The sequence below is a fragment of the Cnephaeus nilssonii genome (assembly GCF_951640355.1).
Source record: "Cnephaeus nilssonii genome assembly, chromosome: 13".
Taxonomy (NCBI): Eukaryota; Metazoa; Chordata; class Mammalia; order Chiroptera; family Vespertilionidae; genus Cnephaeus; species Cnephaeus nilssonii.
In genome coordinates, this window is record NC_137084.1 from 71,011,443 (window position 1) to 71,031,944 (window position 20,502).

Consider the following 20,502-nt stretch of genomic DNA (forward strand, 5'->3'; position numbering starts at 1 on the left):
GATAGAAGCCTAGTGTCCTCTTGATACCTTCATGAGTCTAAAATGCTCTTCTAATTCATTAAATGACTGATCTCTCAAAGTTTATCTGGAAATGTGACTTCCTGTTAGTAGCTTTAATTAACGCACATCACTTCTAGATTATGGTAACTATTCACTTATTTTCTCATACCATGAAAAATTCTCACACATTTATCACACAGTTTTACAGTAAGTGGTTTCATCCATTATTCCCATTCCCACCTCTACCAATGATCAACATACACACACCTGAGTTTGTTTTCTCCCGAGGCTGAGTGTCAAATGTAACCATGTCTCCAGGACAAGACACTGAAGTGAGAGAAGGCAGCCCTAAGGATCACATCACTCTTACATGCCCATTCAAGAGCGTAATTTCCATTAACCCAATGAAACCCGACAACTAAAGTTCTAAATAAATGAGGCTCTTATTTACATTTAAATAGACATTAAAAAGAAAGATCCAGTTGTGTATCTTAACTACATTCATTGACAACATTCAAATCTTGGTATCACATCCATATTCCTGGCCAAGCATGTTCCTGACTCAATGCCTTCACACTGGCTGTTCTGTTCCTTCCACCTGAAAATCTTCTTGAGAATGCACTTGGCTGTCCCTTGCTTCATTCAGACCTCGCCTCACTTATCTCCTTACAGGCCTTCCCTGTTCATCCTATCAAAAATACTACTACTCTCTATCCTTTACCCTGATTATTTTTCTTCAGAACATTTATCACAACCTAACCTTTCAGTATACACTATTTGCTTATATGTTTATTGCCTCTCTTCCCCACAAAAATGTAAGTTACATTAAGGGTAAGAATTTGTCTACCTAGATAACCATTGTCTAGTTCAGTGATGGCGAACCTATGACACACGTGTCAGCACTGACACACGTAGCCATTTCTGATGACACATTTGCTGCTCCTGAGGATGAAACATTTGCGACTAGAGTCTTGGAGTTAGACTGTAACTCCAAGACTCTAGTCGCAAATGTTTCATCCTCCCCTATTAGACACTCTGTGCCGGAGGTCTGTAGGCCAAAACAACAGAAGTCCGGCACAGAGCGTCTAGTTCTGGGACTTCCGGTTAAGCCGGGATCTTTGCCCTCACTTCCGCCGGCAGAGCAGGGAGCAGCAGAACGCAGCGGGGGACGCATCTCTGGGGGCCCTGCCATTACCAGTAACCAAATAACAGTTAACCACAGCAACCATTATCTACTGTTCTGGGGTGTCATGGATTTCTAATCCATCATTACTGAGATAAGTGAGGGGGAGGCTGGGAGAGGCGAGGGTTTGTGGCATGCTATGGGTGCCGTTTCCCGCCATTAGAAATGGTGGCAGCCATTTTAATTCACATAAGGAACACCATCTTGCTCCATAGTGCAGACTCCATTTCACCACTATTACTGTTGTGCATCCTTATTAACCCCTATTTCTGCTTATTAACCCTGCCCTTCCCTAAAAGACAGTTATATGCACCATTTTGTGGTTAGTTAGGCTAGTTAACCCCTAATTGCCTGCAGGCCTAACAAGCTATCTATAATTCTATCTTCTGTCACTGCCCCCCTGATGGAGAACCCAAAAAATAAAAAACTAAGGTTAAGTAAAGGAAGTGGTAGTAGCAGTGGCCGACCCTTTCAAGAGACATGGACCGAGCTGTATGGCTTTATAGAAAAAAATGGCAGATCATTGTGCGTTCTATGTACTGAAACGGTAGTAAGCAGAACGTGGAATATAAATAGACATTTTGAAACTAATCATTCCCAACTCTTGGAAAAAAGTGAGGATGAAAGGAAGGAATACATTTCCAGGCAGCTACACCTTTATAAGAGCCAATCTAATTCCATCCTTAAATTTATGAAAGGCTCTACAAATTTAACATCTGCAAGTTTGAGCATTGCTCACTCTATAGCTCAGCATGGAAAAGCGCTCAGTGAAGGAGAATTTATTAAAGAAACTCTCCTAAGATGTGCACCAGTTCTATTTCACGATATGCAGAATAAAGATGCAATTATTAAGAGAATATCTGAGTTACCACTCAGTAGAAATATCATAAAAGACCAAATAATGAGACTGAACACAAACGTACAACATCAATTAAAGAGAGACATAAGGAAGTGTAAATATTTTTCAATCTCTCTTGATGAAACTACTGATGTCACATCACATGCTCAGTTGGCCATTATTGGTCGATAGTCTAATGGTCTCACAATGAGAGAAGAGTTGATAAAGTTAGTATCAGTGTCAACAAGTAAATCAGGAAGCGAAATATGTAAGGTTGTTATGCAAACATTTCGTGACCTAAGCATTGATATCTCTAAAGTTGTGTCAGTGACGACAGATGGGGCACCAAATATGGTGGGGGGAAAAGTCAGATTTGTCAAATTGTTTACAGAAGCTATTGGACATCCGATTGTGCCTTTTCACTGCATTATCCATCAGGAGGCTTTATGTGCCAAGGCAGGATTCACCGACTTAAACGACTTAATGTCAGTTGTTACAAAAATAGTTAATTTAATAGCTGCTCGCCCCCTTCACAAGCAAGAATTTTCGGCACTTTTACTGGAGCTTGATTCCACCTACAGTGGACTGCTGATGTACAATAATGTAAGATGGCTGAGCCGAGGCAAAGTTCTTGAGCGCTTTGTGGAGTGCTTTGAAGAAATTAAGGTATTTCTTGACAATAAGGATCTGGGAAACTTTCCTCAGCTTAATGATGATAAGTGGGTCAACACCCTGATGTTTTTTACAGATCTCTCTGTTCATATTAATGAACTGAACTTAAAGTTACAAGGTTTTGGCAAAAGTATTGACGCTATGTTTGGATACATAAAAGCTTTTGAAAGTAAAGTTAAAATTTTCAAGCGAGATGTAGAAACTAAAACTTATAAGTATTTTCCTCGAGTAACAAAGTATTTTGAGAAGGCCAGTGCAGCTGTACAAAATGAAATGGAACTCTTGCATATGAAGTACCAGTATGTTTTAGACTTGTTACTTGACCAGTTTAGTGATAGAATTAGTCAATTTAGAAGTCTAGAACAGACCATGAAAATAATTAAGTATCCTGATGTAGTAGTCTACAGTAGTTTGGAATTAAATGGTTTCCAATGGATGCAAATTGATGATTTGGAGATGCAACTTGCAGAATTTCAAGACAGTATCTGGGCTCAGGTGTTTGTCAACTTGAGGTCAAAGCTTGAGAATCTGAAAAGGTGCCGCTTGGAGAATCAAGAGGAGTGCCTGGAACCGACTACCAGACACTGTTAGCACCCTGAAAAATATAGCAATGGCTTTACTCACAATTTTTCCCTCTACATACTTTTGTGAGGCCTTATTCTCAGCGTTAAATAATATCAAAACCAACAAAAGAAACAGATTGACAGATGAAGTTAATAGCGCTTGCTTGGGCCTGAAGTGTACAAAATACCAACCTTCAATTGAAGATTTAGCCAATGAAATTCAGCAACAAAAAAGTCACTAATAGGCAGGTTAGTTAAAGAATTCCCCCTCCCCCTCACTTACCTTAGTTCACGGCACCCCACACAAGCTAAATAATATCAAGACCACCAAAAGAAACCGACTGACGGATGAACAAAGAAGTCACTAAGCAGGTAAGTTAAATATTTAGTTTTTGGTTTACTAAATACAATTATATATAACAATTATACATTTATGTTATTTAAACTATAAATATCGCGAAATAATGTTTTTTCCTCAAAGTGACACACTACCCGAGTTATGCTCAGTTTTTTGGCGAAGTTTGACACACCAAGCTCAAAAGGTTGCCCATCACTGGTCTAGTTGGAACTAGAAAATGCTAAACACTTGTGGAATGATTTTATTTTCCACAGACTTAAAGGCTCCTGCTTGGTTTCAATGAACATGGTTTCATTAGCACCAATGCCCTTCATTCATGGCCACCCCACAAATCGGATTCTGAATACACACATAGTAGAAGTAATGACGAGTAACAGGATTTACATGTGACAGCCAAGAAGAGATTGAGGGCTAACAATGTATCTGATCACATATTTTTTATTATTCATTCTTTATGGAACTTTATTTCAAACTCCCTAGTCCAGCATTAAAGACCTTTCACAATCTAACCCTCACTTTCCTTTGCATTTCTGTCTCCCACTGTTTCACATATTCTGGGTTACTGTACTGCAAAGATTTCAGGAGAACCATTCATACAGAATGCAACGCAGCATGCAGTCCTGCTACAAGGTAGCCATACTGATCTAGTCTCCATTCCTGCCAAATTTTCTGCTAATCACCACCTACAGTCTACCCATTCTTCAAAATCCAGCTCCAATGTTTTCTCCATAAAACTTTCCTTGATCATCCACCAGAAAGGATCTCAATCTGTGAGGGATCTTATAGCGCATAGTAACACTCTTGAAGTTTTTGCCTTAGAACAAATCATTAGTATTTTTTAATCTCTTTTAGTATATGGTAAATTCCCAAACAGGCTGGCCATTGTTTTACATATCTTTGTTATCCTTCATGATAACTTGCACATATGTCTGATAAAATTAATTTAGCCCTGGCTAGTGTGGCTCAGTTGGCTGAGCGTCATTCCACGCACCAAAAGGTCACGGTTTGATTCCCAGTCAGGGCACATGCCGTGGTTGCAGGCTTAATCCCTGGTGGGGCACGTGCAGGAGGCAGCCAATTGATGTTTCTCTCACATCGATGTTTCTCTCTCTCTTTCTCTCCTTCTCCCTTCCTCTCTCTCTAAAAACAATAAAAAACGTATTTTTCAAAAATTATTTTAATAATGAGTAAATTCTACACAACTCTGAATCACTCCTTTGCAGAAGATGGTTAAGGCATCAACAAAAATTAATGAAGTCCTGGCACTAATGGGGCTTACAATCCAGAAAGGGAGATATGTAAACAGATCCTGTAACTAAGACACAAGACATCATGTAAGTGCTAGAAGAGACTGATGCAGAGCTACGGTTGTGCAGAGTAGCAACAACTATTGCAAATGAAAGCACTAAAAACAAAGGAGGTATTTTGGCTGAGTCTTAATGAATAAATAAGATTTTAATAGGCAAACATTGAGGGGAGGGGGGATTCTTGATAAAAGGAACATCAAACTTAAAGAGTCTTAAAGACTCTAGTATGCTAGTGAACCAAAAATAACCAGCCAGGTAGACAGAGGGAGAGAAAAAAAAGAGGGAGGAAATATGAATATGAATGTGTTATTAGGGAGAAGACCCAGCTGGGAGGGTCTCAAAGAATTTGAACCACTAAAGGTATCGGAGCAGGAAAGTTATATGGTTAGTACTGGTTTGGACTAGAGCTCACATCAGAGTTAAGAGATAAAAATAGTGAAATCATAGGAGTTAAGACTGTCCCAGAAAAAAAAGGAAGTACAATGATAGAACAGGGCTAAAGATTAAATCTTGAGAAATATTTACATTGGGGAAGAGAGAAGAGGAGGGAAGTCAGTGAAAAACACAAGTGATTTGAAAGATAGGAGATCAAGAAGAGAATGTCATAAAAACCAAAAGGGAAGCAGATGTAGTAATCAACAATATCTGAAAAGAGAATGAATATCTGAGACTAATAGCTTCAATATAACTGTGTGAGGGTAGGAAGAGAGCCAAGTCACAGTAAGTTAAGGGAAAAGGTGAAGAATTATAAAGGCAGCAAGTAGGGGCTGTTTTTCTAAGAACTGTGACAGTGAATGGAAAGAGAAAAAAAGAACAAAAGTTTGAGGGCAAAGCAGAGCACAGGTTAAGCTTATATGAGGAGTTACATGAACTTTTTTTATTCCCAAAGAATAAAGGAGACTGAAACACAGTAACAGGAGACATGTTGCCAGGTCGGAGGGGTGAAATGAAGGCAGAACAAGTGGAAGAGGGCAATATAGAAGGTGCCTCAGAAAAGAGGAGAACATAGGGAAAACCAGAAAATTGTGTGGTGTTGACCAAGGAAGTTAAGGGCACTCCAAATAGCTTGATAAAGTAATGTGCAAGAATTAAATGGGGTGATGCTAGGCAAATTAAGATTTAAACAACTGCTATTTGGAAAAGGATACTCAATTGGAAATAAAGAAAATAGGTACTGAGGGCCTAGATGGTAACTGCAAAACTAAAGGAACAAGCAGCATTAAACATTAAAATAAAATTTTCAAGTAGTAATATTAAAAAGTTACAAATTCCCCAAGCAACTGATAACTGTATGTCAAAACGTACAACACAAATCTTGTATTATCCAAAAGATTTCCAAAATCCAGCAACAATCTACTTTTTTTTTTAATTTTAAAATTTAAAAAAAAATTGATTTTAGAGAGAGGAAGAGAAGGAGGGAAAGAGAAACATTAATGTGAGAGAGAAAAACATAGATTGGTTATCTCCTGCATGTTCCCCCAACCCCAGATCAAACCCACCATCTCGTTATGTGCCCTGACGGGGAAACGAACCTGCCACCTTTTTGGTGTATGGGATGACTCTCCAACCACTGAGCCACATTGGCCAGGGCAATAGTCCACTTTCTTTAAATAAAGAATACAATTGTTATTACAATCAAAATCCAATATTTAAAATAAGTAGGTGATTTTTATTGTAAGTTTCATATCAATGTTTTGAATCAGTCATAACATATTAACTATCCTTCTGCACTCTGTCATCCACAAATTCAATCAACTTAATCCAAGTTACTGGTAAACAGAAAGAGGACCTTTTCCTCAAGTAGGACACTAAAGGCCTCCCTTTAGGGTTGATGATAGCTTATTGGTCACCAGTCTGCAGGTACAGTTATTTAACTGATAATGAATCAAATTCTAACTATATTCTTATCTGGCTCACATATCTCCATTTTGACCACAGGACATGATAATTCTGTCAAATATGCTCTAGTGAAGCTCTGGCTGGATAGCTCAGTTGGTTGGAGCGCCATCCCACACACCAGAAGGTGTCCGATTGGATTCCAAGTCAGGCACATACCCAGGTTTCGTGAATGGCAGGAAGCCAATCGATGTTTCTCCCTCTCTTTCCCCCTTCCTCTAAAATCAATAAAATCTCTCTATCTCTCTCTCTCTCTGGTGAAATCTAATTGCACAATGTCTACAGCATTTTTCTAATGAACCGGTCTATAAAATTTTTTCAGAAAAAGGAAATGAGGCAAATCTGGCCACACCCTAGCCAGCCCTATCTTTATTCAAGGTACCACCGGCCTTGAATTCAAGTAATCCTATAAATTACATTATGGACCCTGGTCCCAGTCCTGGGCTCCAGCCTCCCTTGCTTCCCTTTAAATATGTAAACTTTTGGTGATATAGATAAAAGAATTAAATGTCTCTTTATAATGTCCTTTATATTATGTTAGTGGAACATATTTAAAATCACACTCTACACAAAATATTTAGAAATTATTTTTCCCTCCATTCACCATTTCATAAAACCATTTTATGGAAAATATCCCAGTGAATCTTTGGCATCTGTGTTCATGTTCACTAGAGTGAGTCATTAGCAGTTTTTCAAAGCACCGTTTCTTTCCTTTTATTTATAGAAGTTGTTTGAGTTACAGAACTTTTGAATCCTTGTTATCTTTTTAACCTAAATATGAAGTACCCATTTTCTATACCTTCAGACAGTTTCTTCTCTCTGTAGGTGTGTGCTGTAGATGTAGATTCATAATCTCTACAAGGTAAGTACTTACTCGTGTTGACTGAACCAGCTTCAGATTTACCGTATTTTTCCGGCGTATAAGACGACTTTTTAACCCAGGAAAATCTTCTATACGCCCAGCCGTCTTATACGCCGGAAAATACGGTATATCTCCTCCAGTCAATCCTTTGCAAGGTTTTGTATGGGGGCAAATAAAGCAACTCTTGCTCTTTTCTGAGAGAGAATTTTTTTTTTTAGGAAAAGCCCTTGTTGTATGTGCAAGTAACCAAGTCAGGAATTCACAAAGAATCAGGAACCCAAACATTTCCTAAACACAGTTCAACTAATGACACTTACATTGCATGTGGGTGCACTAACAGCAGCCTTTAGAAGTCCAACAAGTTTTCTTTCTGAACTAATCTGTGAGAACTCTGTTGTACTGATACCAAAGAAGCGTTGAACAGGACGGGTTCCTCAATCCCCACGAATGATCTTTCTTAAGAGGAACAGCCACGAGTAGTAATTGTAGTCATTTATGTCTATTGTCTACTAATTGCCAGTCACGGTTTTAGGCGTTTTCACACCCATTAAACTCAGCCTTCGCGCTATTGAACAGGTGCTATTAACAATCCCATTCTACTGATGAACAACCAGGCAGAGAGGAGGTGAAGAAACTCGCCTACAGTCGAACACCTTCTGAGCAGCCAAAAACGGTCTCCTCCCTTGAAAAGGACACCCATTGCCTCTCAGGTTAGTTAAAAACAGGTCCACCTGCAAAGGCCTTAGTCCCAGCGACCAGGCAGCTCCTGAGACCGGCGAGAGGTCTCAGTACACCTGAACCTACTTTCTCTCTCCGTCTACACCGTCGGATGATGATTTGGGTGGGGGGGCCCATCCCTTGCGTCTGTGCTCCCGGAGCTCCTCACACCCCCATTTCAGGGGAGACGGCCCAGGCACGACGTTCCTGCGGGGACCGCAAGCCCAGGGCAGGCAGACTCGGGCCCAGTCTTCCTCATGCTCCTCCTGACGTTTTCCCTGGGGACGGACAGAGACCCTGCCCCTCTGGGCCTAGCTCCCCTTTGCTCTCCCAAATGGAGGAAACTTAACTTCCAGCCGTTCCCCTGGGTAAGGTAACGCTCCCAGGCTGAGCCCTGGAACCCGGGAGCCTCTCCTCGGGACGCACCGGTGAAGGGTGGAGGCGCAGATTCCGAAGGAAAAGGGTGGCCCGGGCGCGGAAGAGCGGGGGGCGGGGGTGGGGACCGCGGGCGAGGACAGCGTGCAGCCGGGGGTGGGGCGGAAGGCGCCGCGCTCGGACACGGAGTCCGCGCAGAGGATGGGGACAGAGACGGAGACCCAGGCTGGGCAGCATTTTCCCGGGTTCTTCCTCGGATGCACCTTACACCCTCGTTTCGGGAGAAACGGAGACCCCCCCCCCCCCCCCCCCAAGAGTCGCAACTGCCTAGCCGGCCGGCCGGGGCACAGGCACCTCCTTTCATCTCCCGCCCGAGGCCACCGCTGGTCCCCCGCCAGCATCACCCCCGTCCGCCCGCAGCCCGGCCTTTTCCTCACACCGGTCAACGCGCGGGAGGGACAGCCGGAGCCTCTCGACCCCAAGGCCGGAGACCCGCGTCCCGGTCCCGGCCCCGGCCGCAGCCTCGCCGGCTTCCCTCCCGTTAGACACCGCCCACATTTTCCCCCCCACCCTGAACCTGAACTGAGCCTCTCCCGAAGAGCAGAACCCAGAGGTCACGGAGTGGAAGCCAAGCGGGACTGAGGGTCTTACCTTTAACAGATTAGACGTCGCCATGTTCCTTCAACTTAGAGTCTCGCGAGACGGCGCGCGACTTCGTGGCGCTCGGGACCAGGCCCCAGCCGGAGGCCGCAGTTCCCACAGGGCCGGCGGGAGCGGGCGGCCTGCCGACGCGCTGACCTCGTCCCAGGTACCCGGAGCTTCCTCACTCTCTCCCCTACATGGTCACCGCAGCTTCCCCGCACGAAAGAGCTCATGCAAACGCTCAGGGAGGCCGCTACGGCGAGTAGTGAGAAGGTAACGGGAGCCGACCTGAACGGGGAGAGGAAGCATCGACTCCTCGAGCTTCCCCACTCCTTCGGATTAGCTTTGGTGGCTGCACCCGCGGCGGCCACCGGCTACGAATTTAGCTGGGCTTAGGCCCGACAGCTCCGGTTCCTCGGCCGCATCACGTGACGCGGCGGGCGGGGGCGCGCTCGGGAGCGAGCGTGGGAGCCTGGAAGCCTAGGTGGGCCCGGAGGCGGCGAAGGGGCAGGAGCGCGCCCTCTGCTGGCGGGACCGCGCACCTTCCCTCATCCCGCTCCCCAAATCCTGAGGTACCTTATCCCCCAATGAAATGTTTTTTTAACAGCTGTTTTCAATATGAACGGGCACGTAGAAGCCGCCCAGTAAGTATTTGTGAAATGAATGTATGAGTGAATGAATGCGCCAGTGTATTAACTATTCTATTCAAGAGTGCCTGGCACTGAAGTCTGTAACAGATTGATCAAGCAATGCATAGTCATCTTGGATTTCCTGAAAGCACATTATTTTAGGAGCTTCTGAACCGTGAGCCCCCAAGCCTTATCCCTTCAGACCACAAGCCCCTGGCCAAGGGAAGAGAACGTAATTTATATGTAGAACCTACATAATACAATAGAATATTGTATTATGCATGTTTACAAACAGGATTTACAATGTTGGAAATAAATAAACCAGGGGAGGGGGATGAAGTTTGAAATTTTAAATAAGAGTGAGCCAGGTAGGGCTCACTGAGCAGATGGCATTTGAGCAAAGACTCATAGTAAGGAAGAAGGCCAAGCTGATGTGGGAAGGAGAAGAGCAGTCCAGCCGGGACTCACAGGTGGCAGGTCCAAGGAACAGTGAGAAGGGTGGTGTGTTCAGAGCTGAAAAAGTAAGGAGAGCATAAGATTGTATAGGACTTTGTTGACTGTAAAGACTTTTTGTTGTTGTTAATCCTCACCTGAGGATATTTTTCCATTGATTTTTAATTTGTAGAGAGAGTGGAAGGGAGGGGGAAAGACAAAGAAACATTGATTGGCTGCCTCCAGCATGCGCCCCCAACAGGGCCAGAGTGTGAGCCTGCAATCCAGGTATGTACCCTTGATCAGAATTGAACCCGGGATCCTTCAATCCAAGAGCTGATGCTCTACCCACTGAGCCAAACCAGCTAGGGCTAAAGACTGGTTTTTATTCTGAGTGAGGTGGGGCATCATTGTACCCCAGCCGCTCTGGGCCTCTGGGCAGCATGGGAAGGCGGAAAGGTGGCTCCGGCCAGAGCAAAGGCAGTGCCAGCAGCCAGGGGAAGGAAGGCTCGTTCTTGCACGAATCTTTGTGCATCGGGCCTCTAGTATGCATATAAGATCTTTGGTTAATATATTCCCATATCCCATCCCCCCTTCCCTCAGAGATTCATCAGTCTGTTCTGTGTTTCCATGCCTCTGATTCTATTTTAGTCATCAATTAATTTTGTTCATTAGATTTCTTGTTTGTTTTGATTTTTAGATTTACTTATTGATAGATATGTATTTATTGCCATTTTATTGTCCATATTTTTTATCTCTTCTTCTTCTCCTTTTCCTTAACCTTCTCCTTCTCCTCCATCCTCTTCCTCTTCCTAAAGAATACCCTTTAACATTTCATGTAATACTGGTTTGGTGGTGATGAACTCATTTAGCTTTTTCTTGTCTGTGAAGATCTTTATCTGACCTTCAATTCTAAATGATAGCTTTGCTGGGTAGAGTAATCTTGGTTGTAGGTCCTTGCTATTCATCACTTTGGATATTTCTTGCCAATCCCTTCTGGCCTGCAAAGTTTCTGTTGAGAAATCAGCTAACAGTCATATGGGCACTCCCTTGTAGATAACTACTTTTCTCTTGCTGCTTTTAAGATTCTCTCTTTGTCTTTAACCTTTGGTATTTTATTTATTTACTAGAGGTCCAGTGCATGAAATTCGTGCATGGGTAGGGTCCCTAGGCCTGCGATCAGGGCCAATTGGGGTCTTCCTTCCCCTGGCTGCGGCTGCTGGCTGGGGCCTTCCTTCCCCTGGCTGCCTTCATTCCGTGCTGCTCCTGGTGGTCAGCACACGTCATAGTGAGCAGTCAAACTCCCGAGGGGACAATTTGCATATTAGCCTTTTATTATATAGGATTTATTTATTTATTTATTTATTTATTTATTTATTATTTCTGTTGTTAATCCTCACCTGAGGATATTTTCCATTGAGTTTTAGAGATAGTGGAAGGGAGGGGGAGAGACAGAGAGAAAGAAACATTGATGTGAGAGAGACGCATTGATTGGTTGCCTCCTGCACATGCCCCAGCCAGGGCCCCAGCCTGGGAGGGTCCTACAAACAAGGTACATGACTTTGACTGGAATCGAACCTGGAATGCTTTGGTCTGCAGGCTGACACTCTATCCACTGAGCCAAACCAGCTAGGGATGTGTCTTGGTGTGGGCCTCTTTGGGTTCCTCTTGTTTAGGACTTTTTGTGTTTCCTGGACTTGTAAGTCTGTTTCTTTCACCAGGTAAGGGGAGTTTTCTGTCATTTTTTTCAAATAGGTTTTTAACATCTTGCTCTCTCTCTTCTCCTTCTGGCTTCCCCATAATGCAAATGTTGGTATGCTTGAAGTTGTCCCAGAGGCTCCTTACACTATCTTCATATTTTTGGATTCTTTATTCTTTTTGCTGTTTTGATTGGGCATTTTTTGCTTCCTTATATTCCACATCATTGATTTTATTCTTGGAATCCTCTACTTTACTGTTGAATCTGTGTTGTTTTTTCCATGTCTTTGACATTCTCACTAAGATCCGTGAAAGTCTCGCTAAGACCCTTGAAGCTCTTATTAAATCCCTCAAAGCTCTCATTAAGTCCCTGAAGCTCTCATTACAGTGCTTGAGTATCCTTATAACCATGGTCTTAAACTCTGTATCCAACAGTTTGCTTGCTTCCATTTCTTTCATTTGTGACATGTATGTTTCTTTGTCTCCTCATTTTGGCTGCTTCCCTATGTTTGTTTCTATGTATTAGGGTAGGGCTGTTATGTTTCCTAGAATTGGTAGAGTGGCCTTGTATATTAGGTGTCCTATAGGGCCCAGTGGCTCAGCCTCCCCAGTCACCTGAGCTGGGCCCTGTAGGTGCACGCCTGTATGAGCTGTGTGCATAGTTTTGTAGATGAGCTTTGATTGCTGTTGGAGTCACTGGGAGGAATTGACTTCCAGGCCAATTAGCTATGAGGACCAGCTGTGACTACCGTGGAAGAGCAGTTGTGCAAGAGACACCCCTATGAAGTAGGACTTGCTTAAGTGGGGCTTTGGTGCTCACTGAGTCTGCCCCTTAAGTGTGTCACTTGTGGATGTGTAGAGTAATCTGTTATGGTCTGAAGCTGCCCACCAGGTGACCTGGCTCTGGGGTCACCCAGGAGGTGCAAAGTCAGCCACTACCTGGGGCCACCCAGCAGGAGCTACAGAGAGATCTGCAGATAGCTGCTACTTGTATTGGGCTAGGAAGTAACCTTTGGCCCAGCTGTGAAGCAAGGTAGGCTGGTGCTAGTGCCTGGGTCTTGGGCTTTTTATTGGTAGGTTTGGGCACACTGATGCCAGCTGCTGCTTGTTTGAGAGATTTTAGCAAAGTCTGAAGCCTGAGCCAGGACAGGCCATTCATATAGAAAAGCCACTGCAAAAAGCTTGGGTGGGGCTGCAAATTGGATGGGGCAGGGTCTCGGAATCACCAGTGTGGAGCAAACAGTGTAGCCCACACTGATAGAAACTTAGATATGGCTTCCAGTCAGCTCTGCAATGGGGGAGGTGTCAGTACAGGAACAATGACCCCTGCAAACACCCCTGTCTGGGAGAAAGCCAACCCCAAGCTCCTGTCCTGATGCCAGACAGTCCAGTTCCTCCCCATGTGTCCCCAAATTCCCCCAAAGCTGCCACCCAGTGCTGTAGCTCAGAGGAAGCAGGACTGTGTAAATTTGTGCATGGGCCCTTTAAGAGGAACACCTGGGACTACAGCAGCCTCCTCGTGTCACTCAGTCACAATCCCCGCTGGTTTTTACAGCCCGAAGTTATGGGGCCTTCTCTTCCCAGCTCTGGAATCCTGGGCTGGGAGTCTGGTGTGGGTCTGGAACACCCTGCTTCTCATGGAAGGCCTTAGAGATATCCCTCCCGATTATAAAAATGCCACACGTGGGTGTTGGACCAGTCTGTTCTGCACCTCTGCCCTTCCTACCAGTCTCAATATACTTTCTTCTTCTCTAGTTGTAGGACTTCCATTCAGCCAGCTTTCAGGTGGTTCTGACTGATGGTTGTTTTGTATTTTAGTTGTAATTTTGGGAGGCAGCAAGTACCAGCATTTACTTACATTGCCATCTTGTTTTTTCCCAGTTTATCTATATGTTTGAAATTTTTCATAATTAAATGTTGCGGGAAACTTTTTTAAAAATTAGATTTATTGAGGTGACATTGGTCAATATAAATAAATATGTATTTATTTATATATTAGAGGCCCAGTGCACGAAATTCGGGCACTGGAGGGCGGGGTCCCTCAGCCCGGCCTGCACCCTTCACAGTCCAGGAGCTCTCGGGGGATGCCTCTGGGGAGTGGGCCTAAGCCAGCAGTCGGACATCCTTAGCACTGCCGCGGAGGTGGGAGAGGCTCCCGCCACCACCGCTGTGCTCACTAGCCATGAGCCCAGCTTCTGGTTGAGCAGTGCTCCCCCTGTGGGAGTGCTCTGACCACCAGGGGCAGCTCCTGTGTTGATTGTCTGCCCCCTGGTGGTCAGTGTGCATCATAGCGACTGGCCATTCCGCTGTTCAGTCAATTTGCATATTACCCTTTTATTATATAGGATAAATATGTAAACCACCAAGGGTTTACAAGATTTTGGATTGGAAGCTGGAGGACAGAAACATCCTCAAAAGATGGAGGAGGGCTTTTGACACCTCCCAGATCTATCACATGGAAAAAAAAAGAGTCTGCCTCAAAAGACTACTCTGCTTCCTGGCACCAGGAGGACCCATGGGAGCCAGCCCTAAGCCTAAACCTAACTTGAGTCTAACCATATCCCTATTTCAATTTGTATCCTATTTCTAGGAAGATCCTTCTTTGCTGTGCCAGGGAATGCCAAAGATTACCTGTGCTGAGGTGTGTGTTAGTTGTCTTTGTGGAGAGATGGTATTCCAAAGGCATCTGCCTTCATATGCCTATAAGATGGTCACCTGTACCTTAAGTCTACGTCATCCCACAAAACTATTTTTTTTTTAAAACAAGGATTTCTTTTTTTTTTAATTGATTTTAGAAAGGAAGGGAGATGGAGAGAGAGAGAGAGAGAGAGAGAGAGAGAGAGAGAGAGAGAGAGAGAGAGAGAGAGATATCAATGATGAGAGAGAGAAACATTAATGATGAGAGAAAATCATCGACTGACTGCCTCCTGCACCCCTCTCCCATGGTCCAAAATACTTCTAAACTTTGCTCCTGCTTCCAGAAAGTGGGGCCCTGGACAAGATGGGTGGCTAGGGAAGGTAAGGAAGTGAAGGCCCCGCTAGCAACTGTGTGAAACCAAAGAGAACCATCCTAAGATTTCCATGGGACCAGGTCAGGAGTGAAACTCCCACAGTCCAATTTATACATATTACATAATTTGCCAATGTCTTCAACAACACATGTTGTAAAGTTTAAGAAGAAATGAGGAAAGGAAATAGAGAAATTATTGTCTCCAATGGAGGGAGAGTGAAGGGATAGAGGAGATTCTTTGATTCCAGGGCAGCCCCCAATACCCAATCGAGAGCAGTACAAGCAGGGCTTAAAATAATTACATGTTGGTAGTAAAGTTATCCTGAGAATGTGTCTTGAAAAGGAGACCAAGTGTCTTTTTTTCCTCTTCTCTCTGAATAGAACTTGCCCACTTAGTCATAGATGGCTTGCCTGGAGAACCACAGACCTCCTTTAACTGCTGTAACTTAGAAGGGACTATAGCCTGGAATCTATCCACTAGACATACACAATAATCAGCTCCGACTAGCAGGGACATACTGTTACATTTATCTTTGATATGATTTTCCCAAAATTAACCTGTATATTCAATAAAATTCTGATAAAATACTTTATATTTCTTTTAACAGAAACTTGACAAGCCAATTAAAAATATATTTGGGAGACAAAATGTGGAAGAACAGCAAAAAATATATTTTTTAAAAAAAGCAATGGAGGGGCCCGGCGGGAACTAAGACGGCGGAGTAGCAACGGAAGCTTTTCGTACCGAGTCTCTGGGCTGACTTTGGTTCAGGACTCGCAGCAGCAGTGATCACTGAGCAAAGAGTGCCTAGGGTAGTTGGCCAAAATGCCGAATATCAAAATCTTCAGCGGCATCTCCCACCAGGACTTGTCCCAGAAAATTGCTGACCGCCTGGGCCTGGAGCTAGGCAAGGTGGTGACTAAGAAATTCAGCAACCAGGAGACCTGTGTTGAAATTGGCGAAAGTGTCCGTGGAGAGGATGTCTACATCGTTCAGAGTGGCTGTGGTAAAATTAATGACAATCTAATGGAGCTTTTGATCATGATTAATGCCTGTAAGATTGCTTCAGCCAGCCGGGTTACTGCAGTCATCCCGTGCTTCCCTTATGCCCGGCAGGATAAGAAGGATAAGAGCCGGGCTCCGATCTCAGCCAAGCTTGTTGCAAATATGCTCTCCGTAGCAGGTGCAGATCATATTATTACCATGGACCTTCATGCTTCTCAAATTCAGGGCTTTTTTGATATCCCTGTGGACAATTTGTATGCAGAACCAGCTGTCCTGAAGTGGATAAGGGAGAATATATCTGAGTGGAGGAACTGCACTATCGTCTCACCTGATGCGGGGGGAGCTAAGAGAGTTACCTCCATCGCAGACCAGTTGAATGTTGACTTTGCCTTGATTCATAAAGAACGGAAGAAGGCCAATGAAGTGGACCGCATGGTGCTGGTAGGAGACGTGAAGGATCGGGTGGCCATTCTAGTGGATGACATGGCTGACACTTGTGGCACAATCTGCCATGCAGCTGACAAACTTCTTTCAGCTGGAGCCACCAGAGTTTATGCTATCCTGACTCACGGGATCTTTTCTGGCCCCGCCATTTCTCGCATTAACAATGCATGCTTTGAAGCAGTAGTGGTCACCAACACCATACCTCAGGAGGATAAGATGAAGCATTGCTCCAAAATACAGGTGATTGACATCGCCATGATTCTTGCAGAAGCCATCAGGAGAACTCACAATGGGGAATCTGTTTCCTACCTGTTCAGCCATGTCCCTTTATAATAGAATAACTTCTGAGGCTTTTAAAAAAATAAAGTGAACCCCTTCCCTTGTTAAAAAAATAAATAAATAAAGCAATGGAGGACTTGCCTAAGTATGTTTCAACTCCTATTACATTTATTTATTTATTTACTTATTTATTTATTTATTTTTAAATTATATTTTTACTAGTGGCCCGATGCACAAAGATGCGTGCAAGAATGGGTCTTCCTTCCCCTGGCTGCCAGCACCGCCTTCGCTCTGGGCCAGAGCCGCCTTTCCGCCTTCTAACGCTGCCCAGAGGCCCAGAGCGGCTAGAGCACTCAGCGCCTGTGGATGCAAATTAACCCACCATCTTTGTTGGGTTAATTTGCATGCTCGCTCCTGATTAGCTAGTGGGCATCGCAAAGGTATGGTCAATTTGCATCTTACTCTTTTATTAGTGTAGATTGATTTTTTAATTATATTTTTTATTGATTTCAGAGAGGAGAGAGAGATAGAAACATGAGTGATGAGAGAGTCACCGATTGGCTGCCTCCTACATGGTCCACACTAGGGTTGGAGCCCACAACCTGAGCATGTGCCCTGACTGGAAATTGAACCCTCACCTCCTGGTTCATAGGTCAATGCTCAACCACTGAGCCACACCAGCTGGGCTACATTTATTTCTTAATGCTGGTTTACTTTTATTTTTTTCAAAAAAACTTTTTATTATAGAAAATTTCACGAAAGTAGAAAAATAGCATATTAAATCCCCACGTATCTACTGTACTCAATTTCTATTGCTGTAACAAATTACTATAAATTTAATCGCTTAAAACAATGCAAATTTATTCTCTTATGGTTCTAAAGGTCAGCAGTTTAAAATCGGTGTCAGCAGGGCTGCATTTCTCCTAAAGGTTTCATAAAAGAATCTGCCCCTTGCCTTCTTCATCTTCTTGTGGCTTCCTTCATTCCTTGCCTGGTGGCTGCTTCCTCTGTTTTTCAAGTTGCATCATAGCATCTTCTTTCTTTGACTCTGCTTCCATTATGACATGCTCTTTTCCTTTTTTTGACGTTGACCCCTTTGCCTCCTTCTTATAAGGACATTTGTGATTTTATGGGGCCCACCTGGAAAAATCCAGGATAACACTCCCATCTCAAGATCCTTAACTTAATCACACATGCAAAACACTTTGCCATGTAAGCTAACATATTCACAGGTTCTAGAGATTAGGACATGGCCATCTTTGGGGGGCAGGGAGGCATTATTTTGTCTTCCATCCATACCAACAACTCATAGTCACTCTTGTCCCATGTATCCTCTAACTTGCTTCAACCTATTTCTTTGAAGCAAATCCCAGCTAGCCATCATTTCATCTATAAACATTTGAGCATATATAAAAGTTAAGAAAGAGCTCAAACAGGAACACATGACTGTATACCATGATCATACCTAAAAATCAACATGTCTTAATATCATTGTTTAGTATTCAGTTTCTCTGATTCTCACATTATAACTTTTATAGTTGAATCAGGATCATATGATCAATATAACACAAATGCTTGAGGTAGCCCTTAAGTCTCTTGAACTTATAAGCTCCTCTGGTGGGCACTGAGATACCCACACTGAGTCCTTCTATGAAGGACTTACTGTCCCAGCATTGCTGTCAGTTCCCTCACCTCATCCAGTGCCACCCCACTTTTGGAAGGCCCATCTCAAACAACTTTTATCAACAAAAAGGAATAAAGGCCTGGCCATCTCCGCCAAAGTTGTCTCAGCTTCCTGAAATTCATCCTGTGACCGTTGTTACCAGAAGGATTTTAATAAAGGAGCAGTTACAAAATGAAATTTTGGAACTGAATCACTTCTTACTAGTATGATAAGAACACATCACAGGTTGTTAAAACTTTCTCCAGGGATGAATTGTTTGATATATGGTGGAAGGGAATTAATTAGCTGGTGAGATACTAGTATATGAGGCATTTGAAGAATATAAGCGAACTATATTTGGGGTAACTATAGTAACTGTAAGGACAATGATAATTGGTTATCATGAAGAATTAGAAAAAAAATAATGAAAAGCTGGGAGCATTAATTGCCCATTGGAAACTAAGTGTGAAATCCAGGTCTTCCTGAGAGCTTACAGAGAGGCTTTCATCTCTATAATGGGGGGAGAGAGAAAGCCATGGACCAGAACCAAGACTTAATCATCAGAGTAGCCAAGCTCCAAAAAGAGTTAATTGAAAAAGAATGGGAACCTGATACATGGAAAGAAAACATCTAGTTTGAAGACCTAGGACATCTTGAATCACTATATTCCCCTGAATTCTCTAAGCCTGGGAACTGTTACCTGGTAGTTCACAAAACACCATATTGGGTCATTAGTCTGTGGGGTAAAAGCCAGCACAGTGGGGAGGGCCAAGTAATAAGCTCTCTAAGTGCACATCTGCCCTGGCCAAGAGAATAAATACTATATCTTGAGGGAGATGGTGGGAATTAGGGCTGTTCTTAAAGATTTTAGAATTTAGGGCTGGTAATTCTCTTCACATCTCCATTTAATTCACCAGTCTTAATACTCCAGACAGATTTTGGAGAATGACAGTAGATTACCAAATTCAACTGATTGTAGCCCCAATAATACCAATTGCAGCATTGTCCCAGATATGCTATCTTTGCTAGCGTAGATTAACATGGTCCTAGATACAAGGCACATGGCTTTTGATTTTGGGATTACATTCTTTCCTATTTACATCAGAAAAGAGAATCAAAAATAGTTTGCACCTGGTATGGACAACAATAAAATTGATAGTTTTGTCCCAGGGCTATGTTAACTCTCCTGTCCTTTGTCATACTGTAGTCCAAAAAGATCTAGACTATCTTAACATGCTGCACAACATCATTTGATTAATTGGTAAGTTGTGTAATTTATGACAAATGACTAGCTATCATGCTGGGAGCCTTTATTAGACACATGTACTTCAGAAGTTGGAAATATACCCTATGAAAAATTCAGGAACCTGCCACAAGAGTAGAAAATTTTAAGAGTCAAGTGATCAGATACATGCTGAGACATTCCATCTAAAGTAAAGAACAAATTGTTGCATCTTACTCCTCTTATCATGCAGAAGGAAGAGCAAATCCTGGTAGGTCTCTTGGGTTCTGAAGACAATTTAGTCCATAGCAGACAATAATACTCTGACCCTTATACCGGATTCCCAAAAATAGAAGTGGTCTAGACTGTAGTACAAGTGGCCCTGGTAACGGTTCCCAGGCTTAGAGAATTCAGGGGAATCTAGCTATTCAAGATGTCATAGGTCTTCAAACTAGATGTTTTTACTCCATGTATCAGGTTCCCATTCTTTTTCAATTAACTCTTTTTGGAGCTTGGCTACTCTGATGATTAAGTCTTGGTTCTCTCTGGTATAGGGTCTGCTTGGGCCAAAAGTCAGCAGACCCTATACCATTAGACATATCAGTTGTAGGAAAGACACATTCTAGCGTTTATGGCAAGACCCAATGGGAGAATTCACAAACAGCCCCTAGAGTTCTGGTTCCGAATCAAAGTTGTTCCAGCTATA

At 43.3% G+C, this 20,502-nt stretch overlaps 2 protein-coding genes across 6 annotated transcripts in view; one reads left to right on the forward strand and one right to left on the reverse strand.

Annotated features, from left to right (window-relative positions):
- Positions 1–9,561, reverse strand: part of CUL5 (cullin 5) — a 101,264-nt gene extending 91,703 nt beyond the window's left edge. For both annotated transcript variants that reach the window (XM_079787351.1, XM_079787352.1), the window contains exon 1: positions 9,423–9,561. In XM_079787351.1, the coding sequence (XP_079643477.1) occupies positions 9,423–9,446 (24 nt within the window). In that variant the 5' untranslated portion in view covers positions 9,447–9,561. The remainder of the gene's footprint in view (positions 1–9,422) is intronic.
- LOC307108943 (ribose-phosphate pyrophosphokinase 1-like) lies at positions 9,439–17,038 on the forward strand. 4 transcript variants are annotated; one of them, XM_079787358.1, is made up of 3 exons: positions 9,441–9,579; positions 14,763–14,813; positions 15,791–17,038. In XM_079787358.1, the coding sequence occupies exon 3, from the start codon at positions 16,009–16,011 to the stop codon at positions 16,963–16,965; it is 957 nt and encodes a 318-aa protein (XP_079643484.1). In that variant the 5' UTR covers positions 9,441–9,579; positions 14,763–14,813; positions 15,791–16,008; the 3' UTR covers positions 16,966–17,038. The 4 variants fall into 4 exon arrangements, with proteins under 4 accessions (XP_079643483.1, XP_079643484.1, XP_079643482.1 ...); XM_079787357.1 differs by lacking the exon at positions 14,763–14,813 and having other exon boundaries at positions 9,439–9,579; XM_079787356.1 differs by lacking the exon at positions 14,763–14,813 and having other exon boundaries at positions 9,547–9,686.
- The last annotated feature ends 3,464 nt before the right edge of the window (positions 17,039–20,502 follow it).